At 41.6% G+C, this 27,418-nt stretch overlaps 1 protein-coding gene across 3 annotated transcripts in view; it reads left to right on the top strand.

The window, feature by feature from the left end:
* TYR (tyrosinase) overlaps positions 1-27,418 on the top strand; it is a 50,226-nt gene that overhangs the window by 15,641 nt on the left and 7,167 nt on the right. The window contains exons 3-4 of one of the 3 annotated variants that reach the window (XM_075050441.1): positions 5,603-5,750; positions 25,858-25,922. In XM_075050441.1, coding sequence (XP_074906542.1) covers positions 5,603-5,750; positions 25,858-25,922 — 213 coding nt within the window. Of the gene's footprint in view, positions 1-5,602; positions 5,751-9,149; positions 9,442-25,740; positions 25,923-27,418 lie in introns of those variants that run through there. The other 2 variants (XM_075050440.1, XM_075050443.1) reach the window with 2 other exon arrangements.

Genomic DNA, 27,418 nt, shown 5'->3' with positions numbered 1-27,418 from the left:
CCAACAGAAAACTTCTAATTAAAAAAGTTTTAGCCTACAGCCAGCATTCCTCACCCAGCTCAAACCTCAACCTCTGGGTAAATTTATGCTGCACTTTGAGAAAGAGCTGTCAAGTTGCAGAGGGTCATTACTAGAGAACTAGAAAGACTATTCAGCCCAGCCCACAGTGAAGGTCTACAAGAGTAATTTTAAGAAAAAAACTAGATGTTGACATGGTCTAAATTAGATAATCACAAACTTTCATTTACTATAGCCCCCTAGGCCAAATTCTGCAGACCTTGCAGCTACCTCACTCTGGAGAGATTACAGTAATAAGATTCCTTGAGAAAATATGTAATATTTAACCCTGAAAAATTTCCTGTGAGATTGCCAATGGCAGAAAAAATCAATGAACATAAGCCAGAAGAACATCACTAACTAACTTCAAAGACCAGCAAGGATATGGCCTTAAAATTCTTTCTATCTTCCTTCCTGTTTTAAAGTAGATGGATCTATCTCACTTGAAATCCTCTAAAATGTGAAATCCTTGTTAAAGAAAAAATCATCCCCAGGGAGAGTGGAACTAAATATATCAGCCAGTTGGACTCAGACATAGAATCACAGAATCATTAGGTTGGAAAAGACCTTTAAGATCATCGAGTCCAACCATAAACCTAACACTGCCAAGTCCACCACTAAACCATGTCCCTAAGCACCACATCTACATGGTCTTTTCAATACCTCCAGGGGTGGTGACTCAACCACTTCCCTGGGCAACCTCTTCCAATGCTTGATAACCCTTTTGGGGAAGAAATTTTTCCTAATACCCAATTTAAACTTTCCCTGGTGCAACTTCAGGCCATTTCCTTTCATGCTTGTAACTTGGGAGAAGAGACCAACCCCCACCTCACTACACCCTCCTCTCAGGCAGTTGTAGAGAGCGATCAGGTCTCCCCTCAGCCTCCTTTTCTCCAGGCTGAGCAACCCCAGTTCCCTCAGCTGCTCCTCATAAGACTTGTGCTCCAGACCCTTCACCAGCTTCGTTGCCCTTCTCTGGACACACTCCAGCCCCTCAATATCTGTCTTGTCGTGAGGGGCCCAAAACTGAACACAGGACTCGAGGTGCTGAGTACAGGGGTATGATCACTTCCCCAGTCCTGCTGGCCACACTATTTCTGATACAGGCCAGGATGCCGTTGGCCTTTTTGGCCACCTGGGCACACTGCTGGCTCATATTCAGCTGTCTGTTGACCAACACCCCCAGGTCCTTTTCCACCAGGCAGCTTTCCAGCCACTCTTCCCCAAGCCTGTAGTGCTGCATGGGGTTGTTGTGACCCAAGTGTGGGACCCAGCGCTGAGCCTTGTTGAACCTCATACAACTGCCCTCGGCCCATCGATCCAGCCTGTCCACATCCCTCTGTAGAGCCTTCCTGCCCTCCAACACTCCCACCCAACTTGGTGTCACCTGCAAACTTACTGAGGGTGCATTCGATCCCCTAAGAGTGCACTTGATCCCCTCAACATGCAACATACAAAGCAGAATTTGACCTTTAAAGTCCCAGCTCTCCTAACCACTTGCCTATAAAGTCATACAAAACTAGAATTTATTTAGTAAGAAAAACAGTTTTGCAGTTAAAAAAACATCTGTAAAACTGTTATGAATAGCTCAGTGTTGTTAGGGTTGCCACAGATGTTGAGCAGTCCATTGAGATAATCAGAGGAGATAGGATTGTTGGAATGGTTCCTCCATTCCTGTAGCACTGAACACTGCTAATGCTCTCCGAGTCCTGCGTACCTTCTGCTAAGCGTCCTTACTTCAGTCAGTGTCAAATGAGCAACCGAGGAAAACACTACCTGCTTTCAATATATAAAGCTTTGCACTTGACTGATTGTACACGGACTTCTGTGGTCTCTGTTGTTAGATTGTAAAACCCACAGTTAATGTAATTAAATACTCTATTAAAAGACACACCTGACCCAACTGCATGTTCAGTGACAACCACCTATATATCATCCTAAAAACTGTCAGGCAGCCTTAGTTTTGAGTGGCATCATTAGCTCCTCCTATAATAAACTTTGGGCTAGATCCCCATCTGATTTAATTTGGCCTGGCTCCAGTGAAGCTACCTCAAATCCACTGCGTCACTGTTACTGTTTTACAGTGCTATGAGCAGCAGCAGAATCATGTTTATGATCTTTTAAAAATGTGATTTTTCTCTTATTGAAATCACTGGTAGAACTTCCATTTGCTTCAGTGATGTGTGCCCTAATGGCTGTTTCTAATGCACCATAATTAAATGAGGGTTTGAAAGGATGTCTGAATGCTACAGCTTCCTATACTGGCCAGATGATTTAACAGTTCACTGCCACCGGCTGCAGTCCTGCTTCCCTATGCAATATTCTCCATCCAACAGCCAGTCGCTCTCCCTCCTTTTTCGGTACCAACACTGGTTCTCATCATACCCTTACATGAGATACTGTATCTCAGTAGCCTGGAAAAAACCCGACATCCCACACTCCAGGGTAGTTTACTGCCAGACTAGTGAGTTAAATCAGTTCACAGAAGGAGTGACGAGGTGCAGTTAACGCATGGGAGAGGAAGGCACAGCGTGGGGCAAGGCAGGTGGAGAAAGTGGACTTCTCCTATCTCGAGGCAGGGAGCTCTTATCTCAGCTCACTGCGCTTGTAGATCTGTAGCCTCACATTTGCTGTAGAGGTGATTTTACTGCAGCCACCTCAGCAAAGTTTTCCGTACTCTGAAAAAGTTCTCATGTTTTCACATATTCTTTTTTAATTGTCTCTACCCCATTTCAGAGTATGTCATCCCGAATGTACTGACACCTATTAAAAAGTCTGAGAGAAAAAAATAAGACCCAGGTTAATAAAATTAAGTGACACCACATTGTGCTTTTATTCCTGCTAACTTTACAATTTATATGGAGTCTTCATAACAAGAAATCAGATATTAGAACTTCTTATGCACATGGTTAAACATGATGTCACCTTTGACACTGACTGAATGCACCCCAGTTAACTGGGAGCTGGGGGGTGGGGTTGCTAAAGCTGTCCCAGTCACAGAGCTTTTGATTATTAAGATAAGTGGCTCATGTGCAGATGTTCCATGAAAAGCTGTCCAGAGCCAAAATGCGTATTCTGTATATTTTTTTATGAATGACTAGATCAAGAGTTTGCAATGTATTAAGAAATTTTAAGAAGTATCCCAAGTGTGATATAAAACGTCTAGCCTTCTGCCTAGACTCTGCATTAAGTTTATCTTCCCCTTAAACATACTTATAACACAGCTGAATATAAGTGGAAGAGTTGCTTCAGAATGATATACATATAGATCATTTTCAGTTAATATTCACAGAAGTTTCCTCGTATTGCTACATCAACTGATCCCAAGGATCACGCACTGTGGCCATCAGCAAAGGCCCAAATTCTTGCCATCGGTTCCTGTGAGTTCTGGCCAGACTGTCAATGTACATCATTCTTCATAGGTGATATTTTAGTCTGCTGTTTCCCCTGATTGACAGCTAAGTGACACAGCATTCACCATCAGACAAATTTCTGTGGGCAAGATTTTCCCTTTGAGAACTTCTGCCCACTTCTGTTTATGTCACCATGCAGTGTCTTCAATAATCCCAGTCCACATCTAATTTATTCAAAACCTGCTGTTATCTGTAGGTGTTAACATGTTCCTCTTCGTCTCCTAAATCCACACTCACTCCAGCCTGAAGTCTTACAATTTTCATCATAAGTCAGCTTTACCTCCTCCAACTCTCCTGATTATGTTTTCTACTCTGACTTCCCTTGAATTTCTCAAAAATCTTTGTCATACTATTACAATCAGAAAGATGGATGGTTATTATGGTATACTGGTTCCTAGGCGTCACAGCTATGATTTGATCTATATTATAATTATCAGGTTTTTTTATGCCAAATGCTTTCCCCTTGTTTGAAGAGGTTAACAGACAAGGCAAAGCCCGATGAGGGAATTTAGAGTGACAAAAAGACGCAATCATTTGATACAGAAGATAAGAGTCCCAGTGGTGTCTAAAACTCAGGTTTCCGAGTTCACAGAGTATGACTCTACCCATAAGGCATCTCTAGCCACATCTTAATTAATACTTTGTGTGGCTCAAAGAGGAACAAATCCAAAGAGCAAAACAGTTGGTACTGAGGACCTGACTTCCATGTTATAGACGAGGGTTTTGACAGGGAAGGGGTCCTTCCTTTCACACTAGCTCTAGTTCAGTCCTATGAACTAAACACCCACTGATCGTTGGCACATTTTAGGTTTCCTCCAAAAGGGATCCAGATTGCAAAGTCAGACATTGCTCTGTGATGTGAGTCACAGCATGAAACAGGTCTGTCGGGAGATTCACTTCAAAAGTATATTGCTGACCCTCATTCAAATGCTAGTTCTTGGTCCAAATAAGTAAGCAAAGCAAGTGTTCACAGTGCGTGAGGCATTTCCCAAAGAGAAGAGCTATGATCTTTCTTTTCCTTACCTTGCAGACGTGATAAACTGCAACAATATTGGGACAACACTGAGGATCAGCACAACAAGCATAATGTTCACAGCCCTTTTTATCTGATTATTCAATTGTAAAGGTGTTTTAATATGTTTCCACTATGCTTCCTCATCCTACAGCTTACAGAAATTGTGAAAACAAGACATCTTCAGGAACCAAATCAAAGAGAAAGAACAGAGAGGTTTTGTAGTGTGGGTTAAATAGTAGAACTAGCATCAGGTTAAGAAATAGACTGGGAGGACAACGTATGTTTCTGCTTTTATTCTCCTGGAGAATCCCAGAGAAGGATCAGATGGTTGACTTTTATTAGGAGTCCTTACAAGTAGGGAGGAAGCTTGGCTGTCAGGATGCTGAGAAGGGCTACCAACATCAGAGATGAGGTATGGACAGGCTACCAAAATAAACACTCGTGAAGAGACTCATCTTCCAGTATTTGCTATCTGGGGGTTGGTCTGTGACCTCTTCTCAAAGCTCATATTTTAAGTGCCCTCCAAAATAACAGCAATCCACAGACTTTCATCCTACAAGTCTGACTGTGGAAGATTATTGATTATTTACCAAATCCTTTTGTAAGGATTATATCTCGTATTGTGTTGGCTCCTATCAAGAAAAGAACAAAAAGTGTTCTGTAGAGACAAACAATATTAAATGACTGAGTATATGATAAGAGAGAATAGCCTGTTTTATCTTAGGAACCTATAACTATAGAGATCAAAATGAAAATAAAGTGAATAAATTTTCTCAACATGAATAAACGTACACACATAAATGTCTGCAGGGATTATATTGCCTTTTAACAGCCAGACAAAATGGACAAAGAAATTTAAAAATATAAAGCAATTAAGCAGTACATTTGCTGACATGCTGCATTAGCTACATGGCAGGAGTTTTAATTTAGCTTATTCTAATTTCATCTTTGCTATGCCTTTGAAATATATTAGCACTCCTTTACGTGTTTTCCTAAGCCGTTGTCTAAAAAGCTGACTGTAAATGAAGTGAAAGTAGGTACTTTGATCTTGAGTCTTACTGCAAAAAGCATTATACGCATTGTCATATCAGCATATGATTTCCTCTTGAATATACAGGCTTTGCTGATCCACGGACTGCAATATCAAACATATCTCAAAGCGGTTTGCATAATGCACTTCACATCTACATGAATGGCTCCATGTCCCAAGTACAAGGCTCTGCAAATGATCCTATCTTTGTACTACACCATGCATTTGTTGACAGGTGAGTTTAATTCTTCTTAGTAAACCTCATTCATTTTGTGTTTTTACAGTGTGCTTTTCACTTATATTTCAAAACTGCAAATATTTTACATGCCTTTACATGCACAGCATTTTCAGACATGTAGAATTGAGGTCTGCTATTATTTGAGAGCAAATATATTTCCTAACCTGTCTGTATGTTCACTGGATTAAATATAATTTGACAAGTTGACAAATGCATTAAGCTTTTATTACCAAGATAAAAATAGTTCTTCAATGATGTCACAATGATTAATATATATAGATGTGTATGTCAGGAAGTTTGGACCAAAAGTGCGTGACTCATTTTAACATGACTATAATCAGTTGGAACAATTCCTTTACATTCTAAATGCCAGTGCTGTTTCAATTTCTATTCCATAAGGAAAATCCGAGCATGCTATTCATAAATAAAGAAGAAAAAATCCGTATTTCAGTGTGACAAACAAAATTGTGACTGTCTCTTGATGAAAGAGAAAAGTACAGCTGTGCAGAATGAAAGGAAAACAAACAGAAGGATATCATGTTTATTAATAAGAAAGGGTAGGGGAGCACAGTTTTGCAAGAAAAGAGTGAAATTGCTACGTTAAGGACAGCATTCCAAGATTTAATGGTGACTTTAAAAATTTCTTTGTCACTATAATACATGTGAATGGCTACAAACAATTTACTGTGGACGGCATTACACCAAACTGTGATGACTAAAGAGCAATAAAAAAAGGAAGTTAGCTAAGCAAAGGACTGTAAAAGCCACACAAACACTTGTTCTGGAGCAGTTTATATTTTATTACCAACCTTCCTCTACTTTCCCACCATGCAATGACTGTGACTTGGCTACTGCAATGCTTAGAACAGAAAAACTATTACCCTATACAAACTTCTGGGACTCTTTCATAAATGTGTATGCTCAGAAACCTACTGACTGAGACCCTGCCTGCATGCAGCAAGGCACTTAATCAGATGAAAACCAAAATGGTTTCTTTATTTGGGTCACTGAGGCATGCAGCACGGGAGGGATGCAGATTACATCTTGCAGATGTCATCTTGCAGTGAAGTTCTTCAGTTTCAGGCAGTTCACACCAAAACTCTTACATAAAACTTCATCTTATTTAACTAAAAAGCTAACCGAAAGCTAGGTGTAAAAAGACAAATTTGAAGGCAGGCTTTTTCTCCTCAATTTATATATTTAATGAGTCTTATGGTTGTATTCTTCATAGTTCACCTGTCCAGAAATAGGGCATCAAGTCTAAGCAGGTCACCCACGCATCAGTGGAATGGATCCTTCAAAGGGTGACCCACCTGTCTTCTGCTCCTAATACTGTAGGGTATAATTAGCCTTCTGGAGGTGTCAGTTTTGAAACTCCTTTCTGTGAAAAGCTTTTCTTCAGAACATTTTAAAAGTGAAACAGTGTAGCTTAGCTGTAATTTAGCATATCCGCCCATTGACTTCTTGACAGGATGGATGCACAAGGATTTCAGGTGTGGTTACAGATTTTGAGTTTGGCACCTGGAAATAAACTTTCCAACATCTAGGCTATTAAAAAATGGATCAGTTGAATATTCAGCGAAAAGGAACACAAAAGAGAAAGCGTTATGCTCCGCAGTATCAAAAGAATTGTCTTCCTTAGACATTCACACTTGTATAAGACCTACGCATCTCTTAGCTCCCACTCATTGCAGGGCTTAAGTAGCACCTTGGTCTTCCTGCTGACCCCTCCCACAGAGGAATTTCAGTCACAGTCATTATGAGCCCCTGGGAATACTTTTCACAACTGTAGTTGTTATCTGTTCTAGAAGGTGAGGTTATTTGCAAAAGATAACATCATTAAATCCTACTAGTGTTGAGGAAATAAATCACTGCACAGGCACTGGGGGGGCAACACAGATATCCATGATGCAACCTCGTCCCACCTGTGGCAGAAAGAAGGTTACCAGTGCTCTGCAGCTGCTGTGTATATGGGCTTTAGTATACATGGATGTAAAAACTGATAATAATGCTGCCTTTTGTATAAGTGACAGAAATGCATTAGCATGATTAGGGTTACTTAGCAGCCTTATCCATGACAGATTAATCATGCTTTTAGTTATAATTAATAAGTAGGTGACTGATAGGTACGTACAGTACATTTTAAAAAAACCCTCTCCTACATAGACTTTAAATCTGAAGGGTTGAGAAGAAGTTCTTTTCTGAGAGGCAAGCAAGAATAAAAAGAATAGAGGAAACAGAAGAAGCAGTCTCCACAGCAGCAGAGGCATTTTTTTTTTGGTCCATATTAACTTTTCTCATTTGGGCAGAACACTTTTAAGCTGATTGCTGGCACTACATTGAGCCGACGGGCTTTTAACTAACTTTTTAACTAAATCTTCTGCCGAGGACAGCATCTCTTCCAGGTCTTGGTGAGAACATGGAGAGTTGTGAGATGGGGATTTACTGGCAAGGCATGTAAAAAGACTGGACACCAGCAACCATGGGTCTGCTGTGTCTTGCAAAGGCAGGGAACAGCTCTGTGTCAAGAAATCAAGAATGGTCCAGCACCTTGAGCATCCACGTAGGACCCAAAAGAGGAATTCCTCACTCCACTACAAATTCCTTGAGTGAAACTGAGCGTGTAGTTTGCTCTTCCAAACTCCCATCTCCTGGGGATGTGTCTCCTTCCCATTGACTTCAACAAGACTTTTGAGGAGCTGTTGATCTGAGCTTCAGCTAACCCATCTGTAAAGTGGGTGATATTAGATGCCTACGCAACAGGGACCCTGTCAGGGTAAATGCATTAGCGACTGTGAAATGCTCAGTTACGACCATAATAGGAGTGATAGAAGTAAGGCAATAGATCATTGGAACTGATTTTACATAGAAACATATGGTACAGAGGAGGATAAACAAGTGTATACGGAGTCTGCTGACAGGTGTGAGCCAAATGTTAGGAGCTGCTTTCCAAACTGAGCAACAGTCAGCCTCCCATCTGCTACCCCCCAGCCTTTCCTACCCGGGCCTGATGCACAAAATGAGGGAAGGATGGATGGAGCAGAGGTGTAGTTGAGATCTCTCAGGTGAAAAGTAAAGTGTTTGCTTACAAACGCTTCACTTTTTTTTTTAGGTCATTCCCTTTCAGCAGTGCAGAAGTATGAAAGTACCCAGGCAACAGCTCTCTTAGCAATGATAAATCAGGCTCCTTGTCTTCTTATTTGCTAGCTAGAAGACCTAGGGATCAAACTCCAGTACTTGGTAAAAGCAGGTGACCACCCTGAAAATTATTAATTGTTAATTGAATGGCTTTAAAAAAAAGAAAAAAGATGCAACAAAATATATATTCAGCAAAAATGAGAGCTTTTTTAGCTCTCTGAAGCATTTCTCTTAATTGCAAATCTCTTTGCTATTCAGATATGCTCTACAGTCAGCACAAGGGAATAACAAGGGAGGAGTCAACCCACTCAAGCTGGAAGGAGCAGCTGCACAAGCAGTGAAAGCAAGGGCCTACAGTCCCACTTGAACTCACTAGGGTGTTTTCTGTGCTCTGAAAAGGAACTCTTTCCTCTCTGCTGACTCTTTCAGTCCCTCCACCCTATAGCCACATAGTATCTTCATCTGTTCTCCTTGCACTTCTGTCCTTTAAATGTTTCCTCCATCTTTCTTCTCATTTGCTCTGTACCTTTCTTCTCCTTGACTTCCACATCCCACCCCAGCAATTCCCCTTGAAAACTGCAAGAAAAACTAAATAGCAATGGGGAAAATAAGTTGCCATTAAAGATCTCCATACTACTTTATACCTGTACAGCAGCTAATGCAATAGGGCTCCAGTTCTCATATCAATTCTAAGTTCTGAAGTAATAGACGGGGTTTATTACAATATGGATGGCTTCCAAAGTCCCTGATTTCAGAACAAGCAATTTAGAACTGATTTTCTAGAAACATACAGTAGAGTGTAGGATTTCAGTCTCTTGCATCTCTACAGTCCAGTCTTGTTAGACTATTGTATAGATATTCCCAGATTGTCAGTTCTAGTGATGCCACCACTACAGGACCTTTTTTCTCCAGCTTTCATGAGTAACCACACAGCTCAGAATACTGCTGCAATTGTCATTGCATTAATCCAATGCTCTGCCCAGGTGTTCCTCTCTGTTCATACCCTTCTAACATTTCTTTGCTCTCTGTCACATCGGATGAACTGCTGGTCTCTATTTTCAAGGCTCCTCACTGCCCATCCCCAAATCATTCCTTGTTCATTGTTAAGCAACTCACTCACCGCTCCAATAAATTCATTATATCAGTCTCTATCGTACATCTGTTTTGCATTCAGACAAGTCTCTCCATACTCCTCCTGGTTGGGCATTGTTCACCCTCACATCCACAGATTCAGTCGCTGTTCTTCCGTTCAACAGGACACTTGCAGAAAAGCTCAGACATTAGTAAGCTGTATCCTTCACTTAGTGAGTGGACCATTGCTGTCCCGCTGCACGGTTCCCTAGTCCTCCTCCCGTCTGTTTGTAGCTATCTGTTGTCCCTTGTCCTATGCGTATATTATAAGCTCTGTCATTAAGGGACTGTCTAATTGCACTGATCTGTGCAGCGCCTGGCGTATTCTTAGCCTCTGACTATGGCTCTCAGGTATCAAAGCAATGTGAGCAACAGCAGATACCAATAGCTTCATTTGCGGTGATATGAAATGGCAATGACAAGAGACAGCTGGACATCCCTATGCTGATCTTATTGCTTCAGTTACTCTTTTGCTTGCTATCACACGGGACTAAATCTTTGCATCAAAGAGACAAAACCTTCAGGGCTGGGGTGTGCGCGTGTGTATTTGCGTGTGTACATGCACTCTGCTAAAAGGAATCCAAGTCAAGCATAAGGTCCCATAGGGAATGGAGACACTCTCATTTACAGCCACTTACATACATGCACACTTCCAAGCGGGTGCAGAAGAAACTCTCCTACGCATCAGCTTCAGAGCCCAATGAAAATGCCACAAATTCTGCCTAATCAAGGCAAATGTCTCTGTGCTGTTCAGCAACATCAGCTGCCATAAACTCCTCTGCAGGATGCTAAAATAACCCCTTCTGCTTCGGTGGCAGGCTGGAGCTGGCAGCTTTAGGAAATGCCAGACTGGCTTATCTGAGGATCTAACAATAAAATGTTCCTTATCACATTGGTTATCAATAAAGGGTTAAACCGAAAAGCATGTGTGGAGCAATCTGTTAAAAAATGTATTAGAACCCCAAATCTACACATCCTGATTTGCATGCCAGCAATGCCCCATTCCCTAAACCAACTTTATGGACACTTTCAGTCCCTGTGGACTCAATATATTCACCCTCATGCCAGTCCCTTCTTCCACTCCATAGAACAAAAGTTAGCATTATGTCAAAAGTGATTTTATTGGAAAACACTTTAGCAAGAGGAAATTTGATTTTCACTCCCAGGAGATGTCAAAATAAAAGCTTCTTATTTTTACTCTGTTTTTGAAACAGAACATTTTCATTTTCTCTTAAATGTCATCTCAGTTTTTTTAAACCAAAAAATGGCATGAGAAAAACCCAGTTGTTCTCTTGTTTTGAAATGTTGACAGGAAACAAGAAATTTTTTTTAGCAGTTAAAAACTATTTGCTTCAAGAATTTGGAACATTTGGAGTGAAAGCACTCAAAAAGAACCATTAGAAATTCTTGTAAGGCAACACTGGGTTTCCAGACTTGTTTAATACATGAAATAAGAGTCATTCCTTACCCTGAACTCTCTCCATTGGGAGACAACACAGGCAAAGCATGAGGCCAAAGAATTATTTTCCCCATTTGGTATATGGAAACTTAGAGACACCAAAACAAGTGACTTAAGCACAGCTGAGATGGATATTGTAATAAAATGATACATCATCTAATAATAAAGCGGGGTAAAATGGAGAAACTACTGCATAAACACTAAAGGTATGATTAATTTTCTTCCTTGATATGGGCACAGCAAGACTCTTATTGCTTTCTGAGGTGTGTTTGCAAAAAACGATGACACAACCTAAAAGTTGTATTTTTCTGGAGCTGAATGAACTATGGCTCGGAGCCACATGAAATCTGTTAGACTAAGGCAGGTCAAGAGGCTGCCATTAGCAATATACCTCCTCCCACGGTAACAGTAAACTCACAGCGCTTCTGCATCATGTTAGCTCAGGATCTTACAGCCTGTGCCCAGCACTGCGTCCTCCCATTGCCTGCATAAAGGCAGGGAATGAGGTGAAGTCATCTTCGTATTTGTCCCTGGCATAAAGGTGAAACACGGATAAAGTCCTTCCACTCAGTGAAACCATGAACATCACTGAGCTACTGCTATGCCCGGGCTCAGCAAGTACCGCTTTTGTGAGTGAAGCCCCTGGGATTTGCTCCTGACCTGGGGATGTTTTGCACCATTTCCAGAACAGAGCTGAGATGATGGTGTGTAGCCGCTAATTCTCCCAAATACTACTTTACCTCCTAAAAGCTTTTGCATTTTGCTAATATATCTTTTGATATCTGGCAGTTGAGTGAAATCTTGTGGAAGCTGGTGGGTGTTACAGTCTTTTCCTACTCAGGATACATGTCCATAAACTTTAGGTTGCCTTTTGGAATTAAACAGCTGGATTATAAAGTGCTACTGCGCAAAAAAAAGAACCATGTTCATGGTGTGGCAGAAATGGGAGTGGTGGAAGGGTATCGGTGGGGGCTGTATGGTTTCAGTGGGACTGTATGCACATGCTGAATGCATGCAAGAAGGATAAAGAGGAAAAAAAAAACAACACTTCAGAAGCAGACAGGGAAAGCAGCAGGCAGCAGGAAGCCAAGGACAGCTGGAGAAGCACTTAAAGGTGATCATTGTGGAGTGGTAGCACAATAGCCAAAGAAGCCCCTGTAAACCATTTGATCTGTAGGGCTATGAGTAGTGAGGAGGACTGTGTAGGAGATTACCTTGGCCCTCCTGTCCCAGAGAGCTCCCTTGTCCCCTGACACCTGGGTGAGTGAAGGAAACACTAAGGAAACACACCTTCAGCACTGGCTAAGCTGTATTCTTCTCGAGCTACAATGCAGATATCTCCTTTTGAGCCCCACTTACAGTCAGTAAGACTACAGTCAAAGAGTTACTGACTAGCGACCGGTTCAGATGCAAACATCTCTGATGAGGCACCTTTTTATCTTTTTTGATTGGAGAAGTCCACTCAAAATACTCCTTTTTATCTCTGCACAATACCTAGCACAGAGGGCTTGTCTAAACTCAAGTTCAGAAATTACTCTAATACAAACACCCAGAACACATGTAACGCTCAAGGTGTATGACCCATTACTTGTGTGTGTAATAAGACTGAGCCTGGGAAAATTATCTCCCTACCTCCAAAGCCCTTGGGGCAATTAATTACATTTTTGCAATGCATCCTGGCTGGCAGCTGCCTCTTCTACCTGCCTTGTGTATATTACGTGGCTCCTTCTGGGAGGAGAGTCCTGATCAGCATGCACAGCTACGTCCCCCCAGCAGGCTCTGCTGCACGGCAGCGAGGTAGCCCAGCTCTCATCCCTCTCTGATCCTTAACAAAATCACCTCGTTACCAGCAGCTGCTGTGTTGGATGTCACCGTGTCACAGAAACCAGCTTTGTTTTACCAGGAGGGACATCAGAGGAAGGAAACTGCTCTCCAGCAGAGCGTTTCATATGCGGGTGAGCCAGGAACGACTTTGGTCGCCAGCTTTATTGGCACACAAAAACTCCTACAACAAGTACGAGATACAGAGCAAATCAGTACTGAAGGGGTGGGAAACTCGAGCATGGAAATTTTTAGAAATGAAAGCAGGGGAGGATTTGTCTTAACTTTGTTTCCCCTTGGGGATGTCTACAAACATGCGGGAGGACACACACTCCCTCTGTTACCACAGGTCCTCACCTGGCACTGAACCGGAGCTGCTAACCTTCCCCTCTTAACCTCTCAGGCTTAGTAGCATGTTAACCAGAGCTACTCAGCTTGTTTGATGGAGCTGACTCACTCAAAGTGGGCTCAGTATGTGGGTAGAGTGAGTTCACATCTACTGCAAAATACCACATAAATATATCTATGGAAAACAGAGTGTAAGTGGGAAGGTTGGGGTGTTGCTGAGAAACACAGCTCCCCAGTATCTCTCCTTTGATATCCCTGTGTCTGGGGCTGAAAGGCAAATCATACACCAAGATACTGGAGATGGACTCTAACATGTGTTTCAGTAAGCCTGGGCAGTTCCTGCTACTGCAATTGCAAAGCACCCAAAGGGATGGAAGAACAGCCCTGGAGGGTCACACCACAGGTCCATCTAACCTGTACCATGGTTAGATGGTGGTCAGAAGCAAAAGTGAAGGAATACAGGTTTAGACCAACCCTCCTCCAGGAGACCTCCCTGCTTTGCCCATTGGACAGACAGGAGCTGAGTCTATACAGTACACTTGAGGTTGCATCTGCATCTAAAGTAACCCACACTCTTCAGTAAGTCCTCTGGCAATCCACAGATAGACCATGCAGCATCAGAGACAGAGAGAAATAAGGACAAGGAACAGGCTCTGGAGATAAATGTTCTTTTTATCGATTAAGCATACTTAAAACCTATCGTGCTGCTGATCCACCTTGCTTTAGGGCAACAGCAAGAGAAAGGTTAAACAGACATCTTCTGGATTATATGTGAAATATAGCAGTTGGCAGTCTCGCCTGGCATGTCATTATTCAGGCTAGATGTTTGTAATGACCCATTCTGCTCTTAAAAATCAATAATATAGGAGGTTCAGTTCAAACAGTCCAATTTAAAGTGCATGTTTCCTATCACTCTTACTGCAAGATTTTAGTTCAGCCAACGCAGTTACAGAATGGATCACTTTGTACACTACATATTATGCAAGCGATTAGTGTTTTTTGAAAGGAAAGGTTACTTTGCCCTGAAACTTGGCAAGAGCCACATGGTTAGTCTTCACCTATTCTCCTGATGCTGAAGGAGGAGAAATCTCTCTCTGTGACACAATGATCAAGACAAGGTCTGATGCAGACAGCTAGCATAGTGTTGAATTTCCTTCCTGCAGCACTTCTGTAGTAATAGCTGATGTAATTGTTCAAATTGTAAAAAATCACAGGAAAACATGGTACTTTTCTCACCCACGTGTAGCTACCTTCTATTCATCAAAAGAAATTATCACTTTGCTACGGTAGATGTGATTTATATATTACATGCCCTTGTGAACTTCAATAATGACAATCTCTCAGTCTCAAAAGAATTGAATTACAGAGCACAGGAGTGGGTTACATAGAGTCAGTCCAGCTACCTCTATAGCAGTCCATTTTAATCTGCTTGTTATCTTTCTCTTCAGGGGAAACTAGTTATTAAACTTTGGAGCAGCTGGCATTTGTACTATCTCTTACTACAAGTCAAGGTTTTCTGTTAGCTGTAAACCATGGCAAAGATGAACCTAAGACAGTTAACACAGGATATACACTCCAGCAAATGTTAACTTTTTTTTTCCATGCCATACATGGTTGCATTTGTATTTCCTTATTTATGAAGCACACAGGACACACCATCATGTCTCATCTCTATCTTGGCTTTTGCAGTGTTGGACAGCATTGGAGACATAAATCTGAATTAGAAACAAGTATTTCTAGCCAAACATTGCCCTGGTTTGACAGCAAGAGGTGAAACAACACACATGATGACAGCTATTTTAAGGAACAAGAATTTCTCTCCTGCACCTAGGAAGAGTCATTGCCGACTTTCATTGGTGTAAAACAGAGGCTGGCTTGACTAAGAAAAGTGATAGAGTTTAGATGAGATGTCTGACCGAATCTCAGCCCAGCTAAGCCACACCTAAGCTCATAATTTCTTTCCAGCAGAGGTGCAGAATAAGTTTCCGCCAGTGTTAGCTTGTTTTGTCAATAACTGTGTTACGATGAGGTACTACCTAGCACTACACTAGAGAATACTGACGTTCCTCTGCACAGATTCCTACATTATTTCCAACACTCAGCTCCTGTCTTTAGTGCCGTGAGCAATGTCTCATGCTCAGCTTATCCATTATCTCCTTCTCCAGTAGGAATAAAGCTCTTTATGTTGTAATCCATCAGCAATCTATCAAACGTAAGCTGGGCTCAGCACTTGTTGGTTCATCCTACCCAATTTTCTGAGAAGGCAGAAAACAAGAATATTTCTGTGACTGGGAAAGTGGGTTACAGGGTTGCCCAGCATGTTAGGCTTTGTGGTACAGGAGCCATGCCCCAGACTTATATGCAATGGTTTTGAAGTCCCAAGTAGCTATATGGGTTTCCTGGGAAGAGTTAGGCATTTCACAATGTGACTCAAGGAAATTGGCACAGCAAATGGGGAACAGGAATGCAGGAATTCGGGAGCTCTCTCTGAGAGAGGAGCAACCTTTGGTCCTACACCACCAGCAGCGATCTCTGCTCAGGATCATTTTATTTGAATCCTCTGCAGGATTTGGGTGCCTGAGCAGCTTTTTCTCACAATAGAGGCTTGAGAGGCTGCTGCCTTTTTTATTCTAGAAGAGAAACACTTGGAGCACTACATGATTATTGGAGCAATGACTGGAAGCTGTGTAGCCCTCTGCACTCAGATGAGCATGCTAAGCAGCAGTGAGAGATCCAACTGCGTCCTTTTCCAAATGGCTATGGATACTCAAATTGCTTGACGTAAAGAGGAACAGTTTCAGCTGGAAATGCTGAATACCATTCCCTTCCCTTAATCCTACAGAAGTGTGGAGGCCATTTTAAAGATAAGGGGGAAAACTGCACTAAATCACATTGGTAGAGGGAATATTAAAAGTATCTCGTAACCCCAGCAGCTGTAGTAACCTTGAAGCGTTTGTGCAGTGCCACAGATGAGAACAAAGGACGCGGAAGGTGTACAAGTACAGATGCTTGTAATGGGATGGTGAAGCAGAGCAGTGCCAAGATCCTCAGGCGCCACATGGCTCCCCAGCTCCGGTGGTACTTTGCAATGGGTGGGACGGTGTCAGTACGATGCACGTTATTATGCTTCATCCAGAGAATGGTCCTTTAGGCAGCAGCCTGCAGCCAACACCAATCTGGCTGGATAAGGAAGGGGCTTCAGGTCATCTGCACGTTGCCCCTCAGTGTTGCAGGTGGTCTATTCCACCGTGGTCCACAAAAACAAACAACCTTTTGGTTCAGAAAGTGAAGTAAAGGGAAACAATAAAGTAGGCCAGACCTTTCCTGAACATGAATATTCATATTTCAGAGACATACAATCAATCTACATGGGAATATATGCTCCAAGAAAAAAAAAACCAAAAGCACATTATATGAGGGGAGATCTCCACTGGGCTAAAATGTTCTTTTTTGTCTGTTTTGTGCAAGTCTGTGTTAAAGTGTTAGCAGTTGACAAATATAGAAGCCCAAAGGTGGTATGGCTACCACAGCTCCATGTTCTTGGGTCCAACCAGTAGTGAGGCAGAGCATGTATTCCCAATAGGCACACATACGCACAATAGCTATATATATATATATGTATATGCATATATGTGTATGTGTTTGACCAGCTACACAGATCAACTCAAGAAATACAGCACTCACACAAATTCCAGCAGCACCAACAACTTCATCCTTTTGCCCTTTTTGGCTGATCAGGATGAAAGCCTGTTACAGGAAAATATACATATAGATAGATAGATAAATAGATAGATAGATACACGCGTGGTCTGGGTTCCCCAGTACCTGGCCTTAGACACCCAGTCTACCCATTAACTGCCCCTGGATCCCCTAGCTGCCTCACCCACAGGCAGACACCCGCATGCACGAAGAGGTCTCTCCGGTAGCTGGTCCAAGGAGTGGCACAGAAGTAACTCGACAGGGGTACTGCAAGGGTTTGTGGAGGAGGCGTTGTGCCCAAGGATGCTTGCCGCATGCTGCGGCTCGGAATTGATGGTGTGAGCCTGGCTGTTCCCCAGCAGCTGGGACTAGACACAGAGCGAGCACTGTAACCCAGGGCAGTCCTCAGCAGTGATTCAACAGCGGGGGAGACATAGCCTCAGAGGCCTTGGATGGGTTTCTCACAATAACTGAGGGCAGCATCTTAATTTTTAGACACTTGCATTATGACCAGTGTTATTTGTTTACAACCTGCCTTAGAGTCCCTGTAGTGTCTTTAGCCAAGTTAAAACACAAAGAGAAAAAAGGACACTGCAATATAACCGCATACATTGGCAAACAGTACAGTGCCTTGACTTTACAACCTCAGCATCAGCAGCTCTTCCAGGACTGAAGCACTGATGTTTCTCCCAAACACTTGGGATGGGAATTACCTGAGGTGACTTTGTAATACCAGCTGACTAGTGCCAACTTTTAAAGTGATGACTACTGTGTAATCACAGTCCTTGGACTGGCATTTCAGTTTTCCTCAATTTGTTTCCTTTTCCCTTTCTTTCCAAATGCAAATACATGTTGCTTGCCAGATTTCTTCTACAGAATGTCAGATCTCATGATACTGAAATAAATTGTACAAATGAGCTCTAAGCAATGATGTTCTGCCTTCCTTCTGCCATAGTCAGCCTGATCTAGGCTCAGTCTCACAACTGTAGATGAGGAATGAAAGTCTCTGTCAAATCTGGCACAACGAGTGACATGGCTTCAGATTTGAATGCAATAAAGTTATTAGTGGCTTACAAAGTTGCCATCTAGCAGCTGAACCCTTAGTACTGTCTGTGTGCAGGCTTAGCTGAGGCACGGATTTATCAGGCTACTGAGAAACAAATGGCACAGTTTCACTGTTGCTTTAAGTCAGCTTAACGTGGCACATAGGTGAAGAAGAAGAAACAGTCCTGCTCACCAATTAAGTGCTGCCCGGAGGTGCTCACCTGTGTTCCTCCCTTCTGCTGACACTGGATCAGGTCTGTGACTTCACATCAGCTATCCCAGAACAAATAAAAAAAAAAAAAAGAGATGTTTGGTTTTAAACCGAATCAGTCCCTTAATCCTGGTTATGGCATGGTTGTGCAAATGCTTACAAGGAAAGTGAGGACAAGAAGGTAGGAGAGAAGAGGAAAGCAGGACTGTGTCCTCTGTGGTGGTACCGACCTAGAGTGACCATGAGCCTTCTCCGTAAGGGGACTGTAGTCCTCCCGCTTGGGACACCTCCAGTGTCACACGTGTCCCCGGTTGCGTGGCAGAGAAATTCGTTTAGAGGTACCGAACCCTCTTCTTCCCCCTCTCTCCAGCTGTCCTTAATTGCAAGGTAAAACACACCCCATTAAACTTCTCCTAGAAAATCTTCCTGAAGGGCCAGTTGGATTTACACTATGTGTCAGTGTCTCTGCGGTAGTTCAATACGAGGAAATCTTTAATAACAGATATTTAAGGTCTGGTTTCTCCTCCTACACTGCAATTGGTCAAGTGTAGCTCTGATCACGACTGTGGAGCCACACTGTTAGGAAACAGCTCTTAGGAGAGATGCTTTTCAAAATGATAAAGAAAATGCCTACTCTCATTGTTTTACTCTACTTTTTCTAGGTTTTACAATTTCCTTCCTGTGAGCAGCATCTTTTTTCAGAGCACAGAACACTATCTGGAACAGTATGAAGTTATCCAGCCTATATACAGCAGTGCTTTTATACTCTGCTTGGTATTTCCCACTGGCAACATAAACCCATTTATTTCTTGACTCATCCTTTCATTAACTATAATCCCATTGCATATATTATTCATAGAATAATATGAATTCAGCAATATATATTGGTGGCCTTTTTTAAATCATCCTCAAATCAATCTTATTTTTCCCCCCACTCTTTAAACCAAGAATTTTTTTTTCAAATTAATTTTCCACTAAGGCTCATTTCATTTCACTTTGTATAATCTGTTATGTATGGAGCAGAACAAGGAAAATATTCAGGTCTATTTATAAGCAATTAAATGGAAGTGATATATCCATGTCTTTTACAGATGGCTTTAATTTTCTCTGTAAAAGCACCTTACCACACTAAAACTCTTTGCGAAAGCAAAGTATATTTCCCTTGAATGAAAATTTAAACTACCAAAGCATCAACTACCAGGTGGGAGTCTTTATGACTTTTTACCACATACCAGCTCCTCAGACCTATCAGTGCTGGTACACACAAATATTAAACTCATTAACAGTTAGAGAGATCTGTATACATATATATAGCAAAAAATGTAAATAAAATTGAGACTCCGTGTTTTGAAATGGTATAACTTTTTTCCAAGAGGTATCATAGTCTGGTAAGCACAAAGTGGCCCCAGAGTTGGGGTTCCACTCCACTGCAGCATATCTAGTGTGAACTGAGGCAAGTTATTTTTACTCTGTGCCTATTTTCTGTAAAGTAAAATGGGCCCTCTAACACTTTCTAAAATCTCTGTAATATGCAGGATGAATATTCTTTGCCTTTATGACTTTTGGGGAATCCTTCTGACAAGATAACCTCCCTTAGCTATTTCTGCATCAAGCATGTGGCTTCTGACTGAACCAGCGAGTTTATGTGACAGCGAATTTATCATATCCCTAGATCTGGTTTTCCAATGTTTAAATGCAAACACTGAGCCTTATTTTAGCCTACATTTGTCTAAAGTCAACCCATTCTACAATACTGTTTCTTAACACAAAAATAATCTTTGTATAGACTGTTCATCATCATATAAAACCTTCGATATTTACTTTAATAATACACCCACTACAAAATAATTACTGCTTTGGAAGTGCAATATAGAGAGACTGAGCCTCTTTGAACGCTAAATGTGAGACAGGGCATTTTTCAAAATTCAGATTATTCTCCTATACCTTCTGATTCCTTAGCCTCTTATTTGGGACGTGCAATTTGGGCACTTTGATTTCTTCAAGTGAAGGGAGATACCTTCCAGACAGAAACTGTCTTTGCTCTAATCTAGATAGAATTATTTTTTTAATGTGTCCAAGGCCTTTAAATAAATGACTCTTCCAAGTCACTTTTGCTTGCCACTGAAGAAATACAAAGGGCATTAGGGCTATCAGGAGACTGATCACCATTTCAGTTAGTTCATTTCCATATTTTAAATTTCTGTTTCTTAAGTTTTGATTACCCATTACCCTTCTAGGTAAGATTTGTCACCCTAGAGGATTTATGGTTTATTCCTGCTAGATCCCAGTTTGGGTTCCCCCCATTTCCATTTCCTGAATAAAATTCCCAATGACTTTTGATTAGCTCTTCTCTTCTTTCCTTTATCCTGCCTTGTCTTCCCCACCACGCTCACATCCCATCTGCTCTCTTCCGCACTGCCAACATCTCCCAAATGACGCCAGTCTAGCTGGGATTGCAATGCTAAAAAAGTCTCCGTGTCTGAAAAATATCACTCCTACCTATACAAATAACTAATTATCTGCTTGCCCTCTTTGTCTACATGCTGAGGAAGAAAGTAACCAACCAGACTGCTGTAGGAGTCAGACAGATTTCTCTCTCACTAAACTTCTGCCTGGTACTTTTTTTGCCCAGAAGAAATATGGAGATTGGATATCACAGAGTCCCGTTCTGAGTCTTTAGCTGTCTTTTTGTTACCTTTAGTCTCTTTATGTCAAGAAAGGGAGGAAAAGTGGAATAAAATAGCCCTTCGGATATCAGTTAATTCATAGTCCTGCTTTGTTAGGGTCTCAGGACCGGGGGGGATGCAGAGGTTCATACGTGGAGAACATAATAGCAGTGGTTTACCAAGATAACCAACAATTCTAGGGAGTTCAAGTCTGCTGCTGCAAACTGGCTTTTCTACCAGGAACTTTGTCACTCCATGAAGGGACCAGCTAATTGCATCAGTGTTTTTTCTCTCTGCATGTAGATTTAATTCTGCAGCCCTAAGCTCTTCCCAGTTTGCAGCTACTGAGCAAAGCAGAGAAAACAAGTATATATTTTCAAGGTGCTAAAAGGAAATAACTTACATCATTGCTGCTTTTAAGCGAAGAAAAGAACTTCTATCAACAGTAAGTGGATCAACATCTGATGATGGAAGTACTGATTTCTCTCTGTCACGGAAACCACATGCCCGTTATTGGATAAAGCAACCGTTTCTGTAGACCAAGGCACGTGAAAGAATTGTCAGATGATCCATCATAGCTGTTCAGATGTGATCTCTTTGCCTACAGGAAAGGACAACACTGCATGAAGGAGAGCACATTTGATGCTACCTGCCTTAAATGTAGCCAGAGATTGAGAAAGCACCTTATCTGAGGAAAAAACTATCCTACAATGTGTAATTCAGTGGTCCCACTACTCTGAAACAAAAGACAGTGTGGTTATTTTCTCCAGATACAGGATTTTTTTGGCCCAGGTCTTTTCAGTTTAAGAAAAGTCCCCAAGGATAGGAGGACTGTGCCAATGTCACTGCCTGGCTGATAGCAAAAGCCACAGGCTACTTCAGGATTTCGGTTTTCCTTAACAATGTATGAAGGGAGTTAACAGCCCCAGCTGGGGAGTCATAAAGTGTAACTCTCTGATACAAAATGGCTTATGGTGCCCAACAAGAGCTATTTGTACTTCACAGCAGAGGTACAGCTGAAGTCATACCCTCTCCATTGATTTTCTCCCCAACTGGATGCAACTGGGAGGTTTCTTTTTCCACTCAGCTGGGAAACCTTTCTTGAAAGGCAAGGGAAATGTTCCTTCTTTCATAACTTTGCTTACAAAATATGAGCAAGGCAGGGAAATGGCAGTGCCTCCCTTTTAAAAGGAGAAATACAAACAGATGAGAATGTAAAAAATACTACCATTATATTAGATCTGTCAGTTTTCTCAGGCAAAAGAAGAAAAACATGAAGATCTTCATGAAAACACAGAGCATCGTGCATTATCTTGCCAAGGAAAAATGAGTATTGTGAGCCCATCTTACTGAACAAGCTGGGAACAAGCCTTTAAGTGGAAAGAATAAATGCAACTTCACCCAATTGCTTTACTAGCAAGCAGAATATGATCCTAATCTTCCAAAGTGCCCCCCAAAAAAGCCAAGATAAATGCACAGGGCCAGCTATTCTAAAGGCAGTAACGGAAAGTGTGACTCTTGAAACCCTAACGGCTGTTTCTGACATTTCTACAGTGGCATACAGATATGTTAGATGAAACAGATTTCAGTAAAGATTATACGATTTTATGCTGGCTAAAGGAGGGAACGTAACATGTTCATAAACAACTCAATGAACTGTGCAACATATCTTGTGCATCAGCACAACTCATCATATCAGTAATTAGAGGCATATGATTGCGTCTAAATCGAAAGATCAGCTGCAAGGGCGGACAATTCAATGCTCCTGCTACTGCTAAGAAAAGCTTGATATCTAATGTGGGAACCTCATTGCAAATGAACGAATCCAAAAGTACATATGTTCATTTCCATGGAAATGCTTTGCATTTGCATTCTGTTTGAAAGATTACTGGCCTAAGGATTCTTCTTGAAACTGCTTATGAAACCGCAACATTTAAGTCATCCAGAGAGGATGCTGCATTTCAGGGCATGTCATATGAAGCTATTTCAGGCAAATGATGACTTCCAGCTCTGAACTGTGTGCTCATCAGCCCTTCAGATTTTCAGAATGTGGCTGCTCAGCGTTTTCTAAACATCAGACCCCAAGATGTACCTCAGACTGAGCATTCAAAAGTTAGGGTATGGATCATCACCAGACATTGAAAACCTGATCCAAGTGCTATCTCTGCCTTCTTCTTAAAATATTACCATGTCCCCAAAACCAAAGTATCTCTCTACTTCTAACAGTGTTGTGCTGCAGAGAAGAGCTGTCTCAGCTCCCATCTACAACTGCCAGGAAAACAAGGCACTGATAGTCAGGGTGCCTTGCCCAAGACAGGAGTAAAAGCCAGGCAGGCAAAGGATTGGAGTCCAACACACCCCCCAAGATAAACTAATGCTCTGGTTTCCTTTATATTCTATGCCTTTTTTAATGATTACTGAATTTCTCTATGCTGTTCTCCAAAGATGTAATCTGATTACAGAGCTTCTGTTCAAACTTTCTTGTGATAACTGCAGCTGAAGCCTTGATACCATTGTTCAAATTTATCCATCTGAAAGCTTCAGCTGAACATTATTATTCTGACAAGAGTTTTTCTAGACAGGGCTGATGAAATTAACTGAAGACGAGAGCCACAAATGAAGATTTTAATCAAGATTAATACCTGCATTGTTAAGGGTTGACAAGGTGTATGAACATAGTGATGTTTTCATCTATTGAATCTTTTGATCCTAAAAAAAGAACCAAGGCTTTGGCCCTACTTCTGTTTCAATGAGTACGAGAGGGCTTTCGTTTGGAGGGGTAAGCAGAGTGTTTCTCAACGTTTCTGCCCAAAGACAGGAGGTAAAATTCTACTGACAGAATTCCTGGATGCTCTGCAGAGATTCTGATACTGCCGAGCACTTGCATCTAGGGTCCGTGTTTCTGAGATTACTTGAGGCCCTGAACAGCTGGTTATTAAATACAAGAGGGGGGGAAAGTGTGTGTCCTCCAGCCAGCAGCCAGTGTCAAGAAGCAGTAACTGTTGAGCCAAGATCTCAATTAAAGTACAATCTACAGGTCTCTTTAGAGCATTTCCATCCCTCGTAACTCATAAATGAATTCAGTGATCAGTCCCTGAGCTTGATGCTGATAATCTCCTCCTACCAATACCTTCTGATAGATCATGGGGTTCTCTTTCTTCACGTATAAGATACTTGCATCTGCTCCCCTTGCAGCATCTTCCCACCTCCTCTATTCCAACCTGGCACATCTAGGTGTCTGCTGACAAGCCAAGGTCACCGTGTAAACAGCAGGGGATCGGGGAAAGGATCTGAGGATTGAAACAAAATGAAGAGTTGAGCAGACAAAGCCCAGACACAAAGGGAGGAGAACTGAGAATGTTTTGGAGGGTTGTTAATTTTGCTTTCCAAACACATCCTGCAGCTGACTTGAAAATATCAAAACAAACTCTTCCCATAGTGGAGCCTTTAAACTTTCTGCCTCCAAGTTAAAGAACAGACATATAGCCCTGCACTGACAGACAGCTAATGGGAGAAATTTTGGCAGAGAAAAAGGGAAAGGAGCAGCTGAGGTCAGAGGTGTGGGTAACAGCTTGTATTGGGTTTATGTGGTAAAGTTTTGGTAGCGAGGGGGTTGCAGGGGTGGCTTCTGTGAGAAGACGCTAGAAGCTTCCCCCATGTCTGACAGAGCCAATACCAGCCGGCTCCAAGACGGACCCGCCGCTGGCCAAGGCTGAGCCCATCAGTGATGGTGGTAGTGCCTCTGGGAGAACAGAGTTAAGAAGGGGGGGAAAAAAAAATCCGCACAACAGCAGCGGAGAGAGACGAGTGAGAATACGTAGAACAACTATGCAGACACCAAGGTCAGTGAAGAAGCTGTGGCTGCAGGAAGACTCTTTCCTGACAGCTGACCTGCTTTATCAAGTTTTTGGACTCATACAGCTTATCACTTCTTCCTCAGATATCGCCACACCCTTGGTGATGTCAAACCAACCATGGTGTAACCATACATTAATGCAGGTGTGAAAACTGTTTGTAACAGTGGAGAGAAAAAAGAGGAAGGGGAACAGGACTGAGCAGCTAGCAACAAGACCGATCAAAACCAGCCATAAATATTTCTGAGGGTGAGGAGGAGGGACTGAGGTCTTTAATCCTTTTCTCTCTATCCTTCACAACCATGTGAATTACTGAGCAGAAATTGCAGCCAGGTCACAGCTAGACAGTGAATTGCATTTATGGAATTTCAAAGCATATTCAGCCTCTCTGCAGTGCTGCAGGCCTTTGCTTTTTGTAGGCTTGCATAGGAACTCAGTACTGAAGTCGCTAACCCCAAATGATTTGGAAAGCATTACACGCACATGAACACATGTCATTGCATCCCACTCTGTCCCCAGGGTTCACAAAAAAAAAGCATCAACACTTTTTTTTATTCTTCAAGAAGAAAATTTCTGCCAATCTCCACCATTAATTGGCATGCTTTTCCTTCTACAGCATTTTTGAGCGATGGTTAAGAAGACACAGGCCCATGCTAGAAGTTTACCCAGCAGCCAACGCACCCATCGGGCACAATCGAGAAAATTACATGGTCCCCTTTATCCCCCTTTACAGAAATGGAGAATTTTTTAAACCCTCAAGAGAGCTGGGATATGACTATGAGTATCTGCAAGAACCAGGTAATGTTACTATTTTGGGTAAATGTCAAATTTGTTGCCTATAACCTGGAAGATGTCTGTAAAATGAGAAGATATTAAAAAATCCTTCTATTCTAGATTTCTCCCTGAATGTAGTCTGAAATTGTACCTGCTTGTTTTCACATTTCTGGTCTGATGTAGAGTTAACATGACACCATAAGAAAAGTTCCAATCAAAAATCAGTCACTGACATCAATGCTATCTATCCTAGCCTATTAAGAGCAGAACCTGACCCAAATGGTCAGCTCATGACAGAACTGGGGAGAAAAAGTGCTAGATTTTGAGTCTGCGGTTTGCCCAGCTTGGCTGTTACAGCGCAACACAAATGGGAACCAGTGGGATTTTCTGATTTCTGGTCATAGTTTAAAGGAGGGCAGATAAAAATCTCTCTTTCTGGTTTACAAATGTAATCTGATCTCTTAAATATCCAGAGTGAAATTCACTTTGGTACCAAAGGCCAACATAAGGTCTGTGCAGCACTTAAAACAGCATTCCATTGACTTTGTGCTTCCTCTATGGTTATTCATACAGAATGCAACTGAATCACTCATAATGCTCCTTTCACTTAATCAAATTAATTTTGCACTGTTTAGTGATGGTTTTGACTTGCATTGCTGTTCAGAGGTAGTTTTGACTTGGGTATCCCGGCCATCCTCAGAAAACTTTCTGTGAACACAGCTCTCAGTTAAAAGGCAATTAAGAGCTAAAAGTGTAACAGCTACATAGCAAAAGCACCAGGGACATTTAGTGATGCTAGCATTCTCATAGCTTGCTTTTTGTCTTTATCAAAACAATATCAGTTCCCAGGGCACCCCTGCTTTTCTGACAGAGTTTGCTTACTAATGAGGGTGTACGGTTTCTGCATACTTGAGAAACTGTCCAATCATGCATTTAGCTAGTTCATTCATTTCTCAAGTAAAATCTAGCTTGATTCACAGTTACCCAGAAAATGCATTTTTGATTACTTTACTCGTAATGAAAGGAATCTGCAACCTCCCTGTATAATTGTTCAGGCTGGTTTAGTACAACCCAGAGACAGAAGTCAATATTTCTCCTAACATGCCATAAAAAATTGGCCAACCCCAAATATTCAGACAGAAAATAATCTAAGAAATGCTTCAAATATAATCTCAAAATTATTATTTTGGTCTTATGAGTAGTATTTTTGCCTTTTTATTCATGTTGCCATAGTTTAATTCCTGATCAAGACCAGAAATATTTATATATCATTTTAATTAAAGCCACTTGTTTCCTAAAACCACATTATTCCTAGAATTGTATCACTAAAAAAACTGCCAAATACCATGACTTTCAGACATACCAAGTCCTGAATTGGTACTGCAAAAGGAAGCAAATCATAAACTATTTATCATTAACAATTCACTTCTGTTGCCTCCTGGTCTCTTCCTTTTTCCCAAGGGAGCACATGGTCCTCAGAAAATTAAATTCTTATTAAATTCTGCCAATGTTCTTAACAG

Source organism: Buteo buteo, chromosome 18 (assembly GCF_964188355.1).
Source record: "Buteo buteo chromosome 18, bButBut1.hap1.1, whole genome shotgun sequence".
NCBI lineage: Eukaryota > Metazoa > Chordata > Aves > Accipitriformes > Accipitridae > Buteo > Buteo buteo.
Note: the sequence above shows the minus strand (reverse complement) of the source record. Positions and strands in the feature narration are given on the sequence as shown.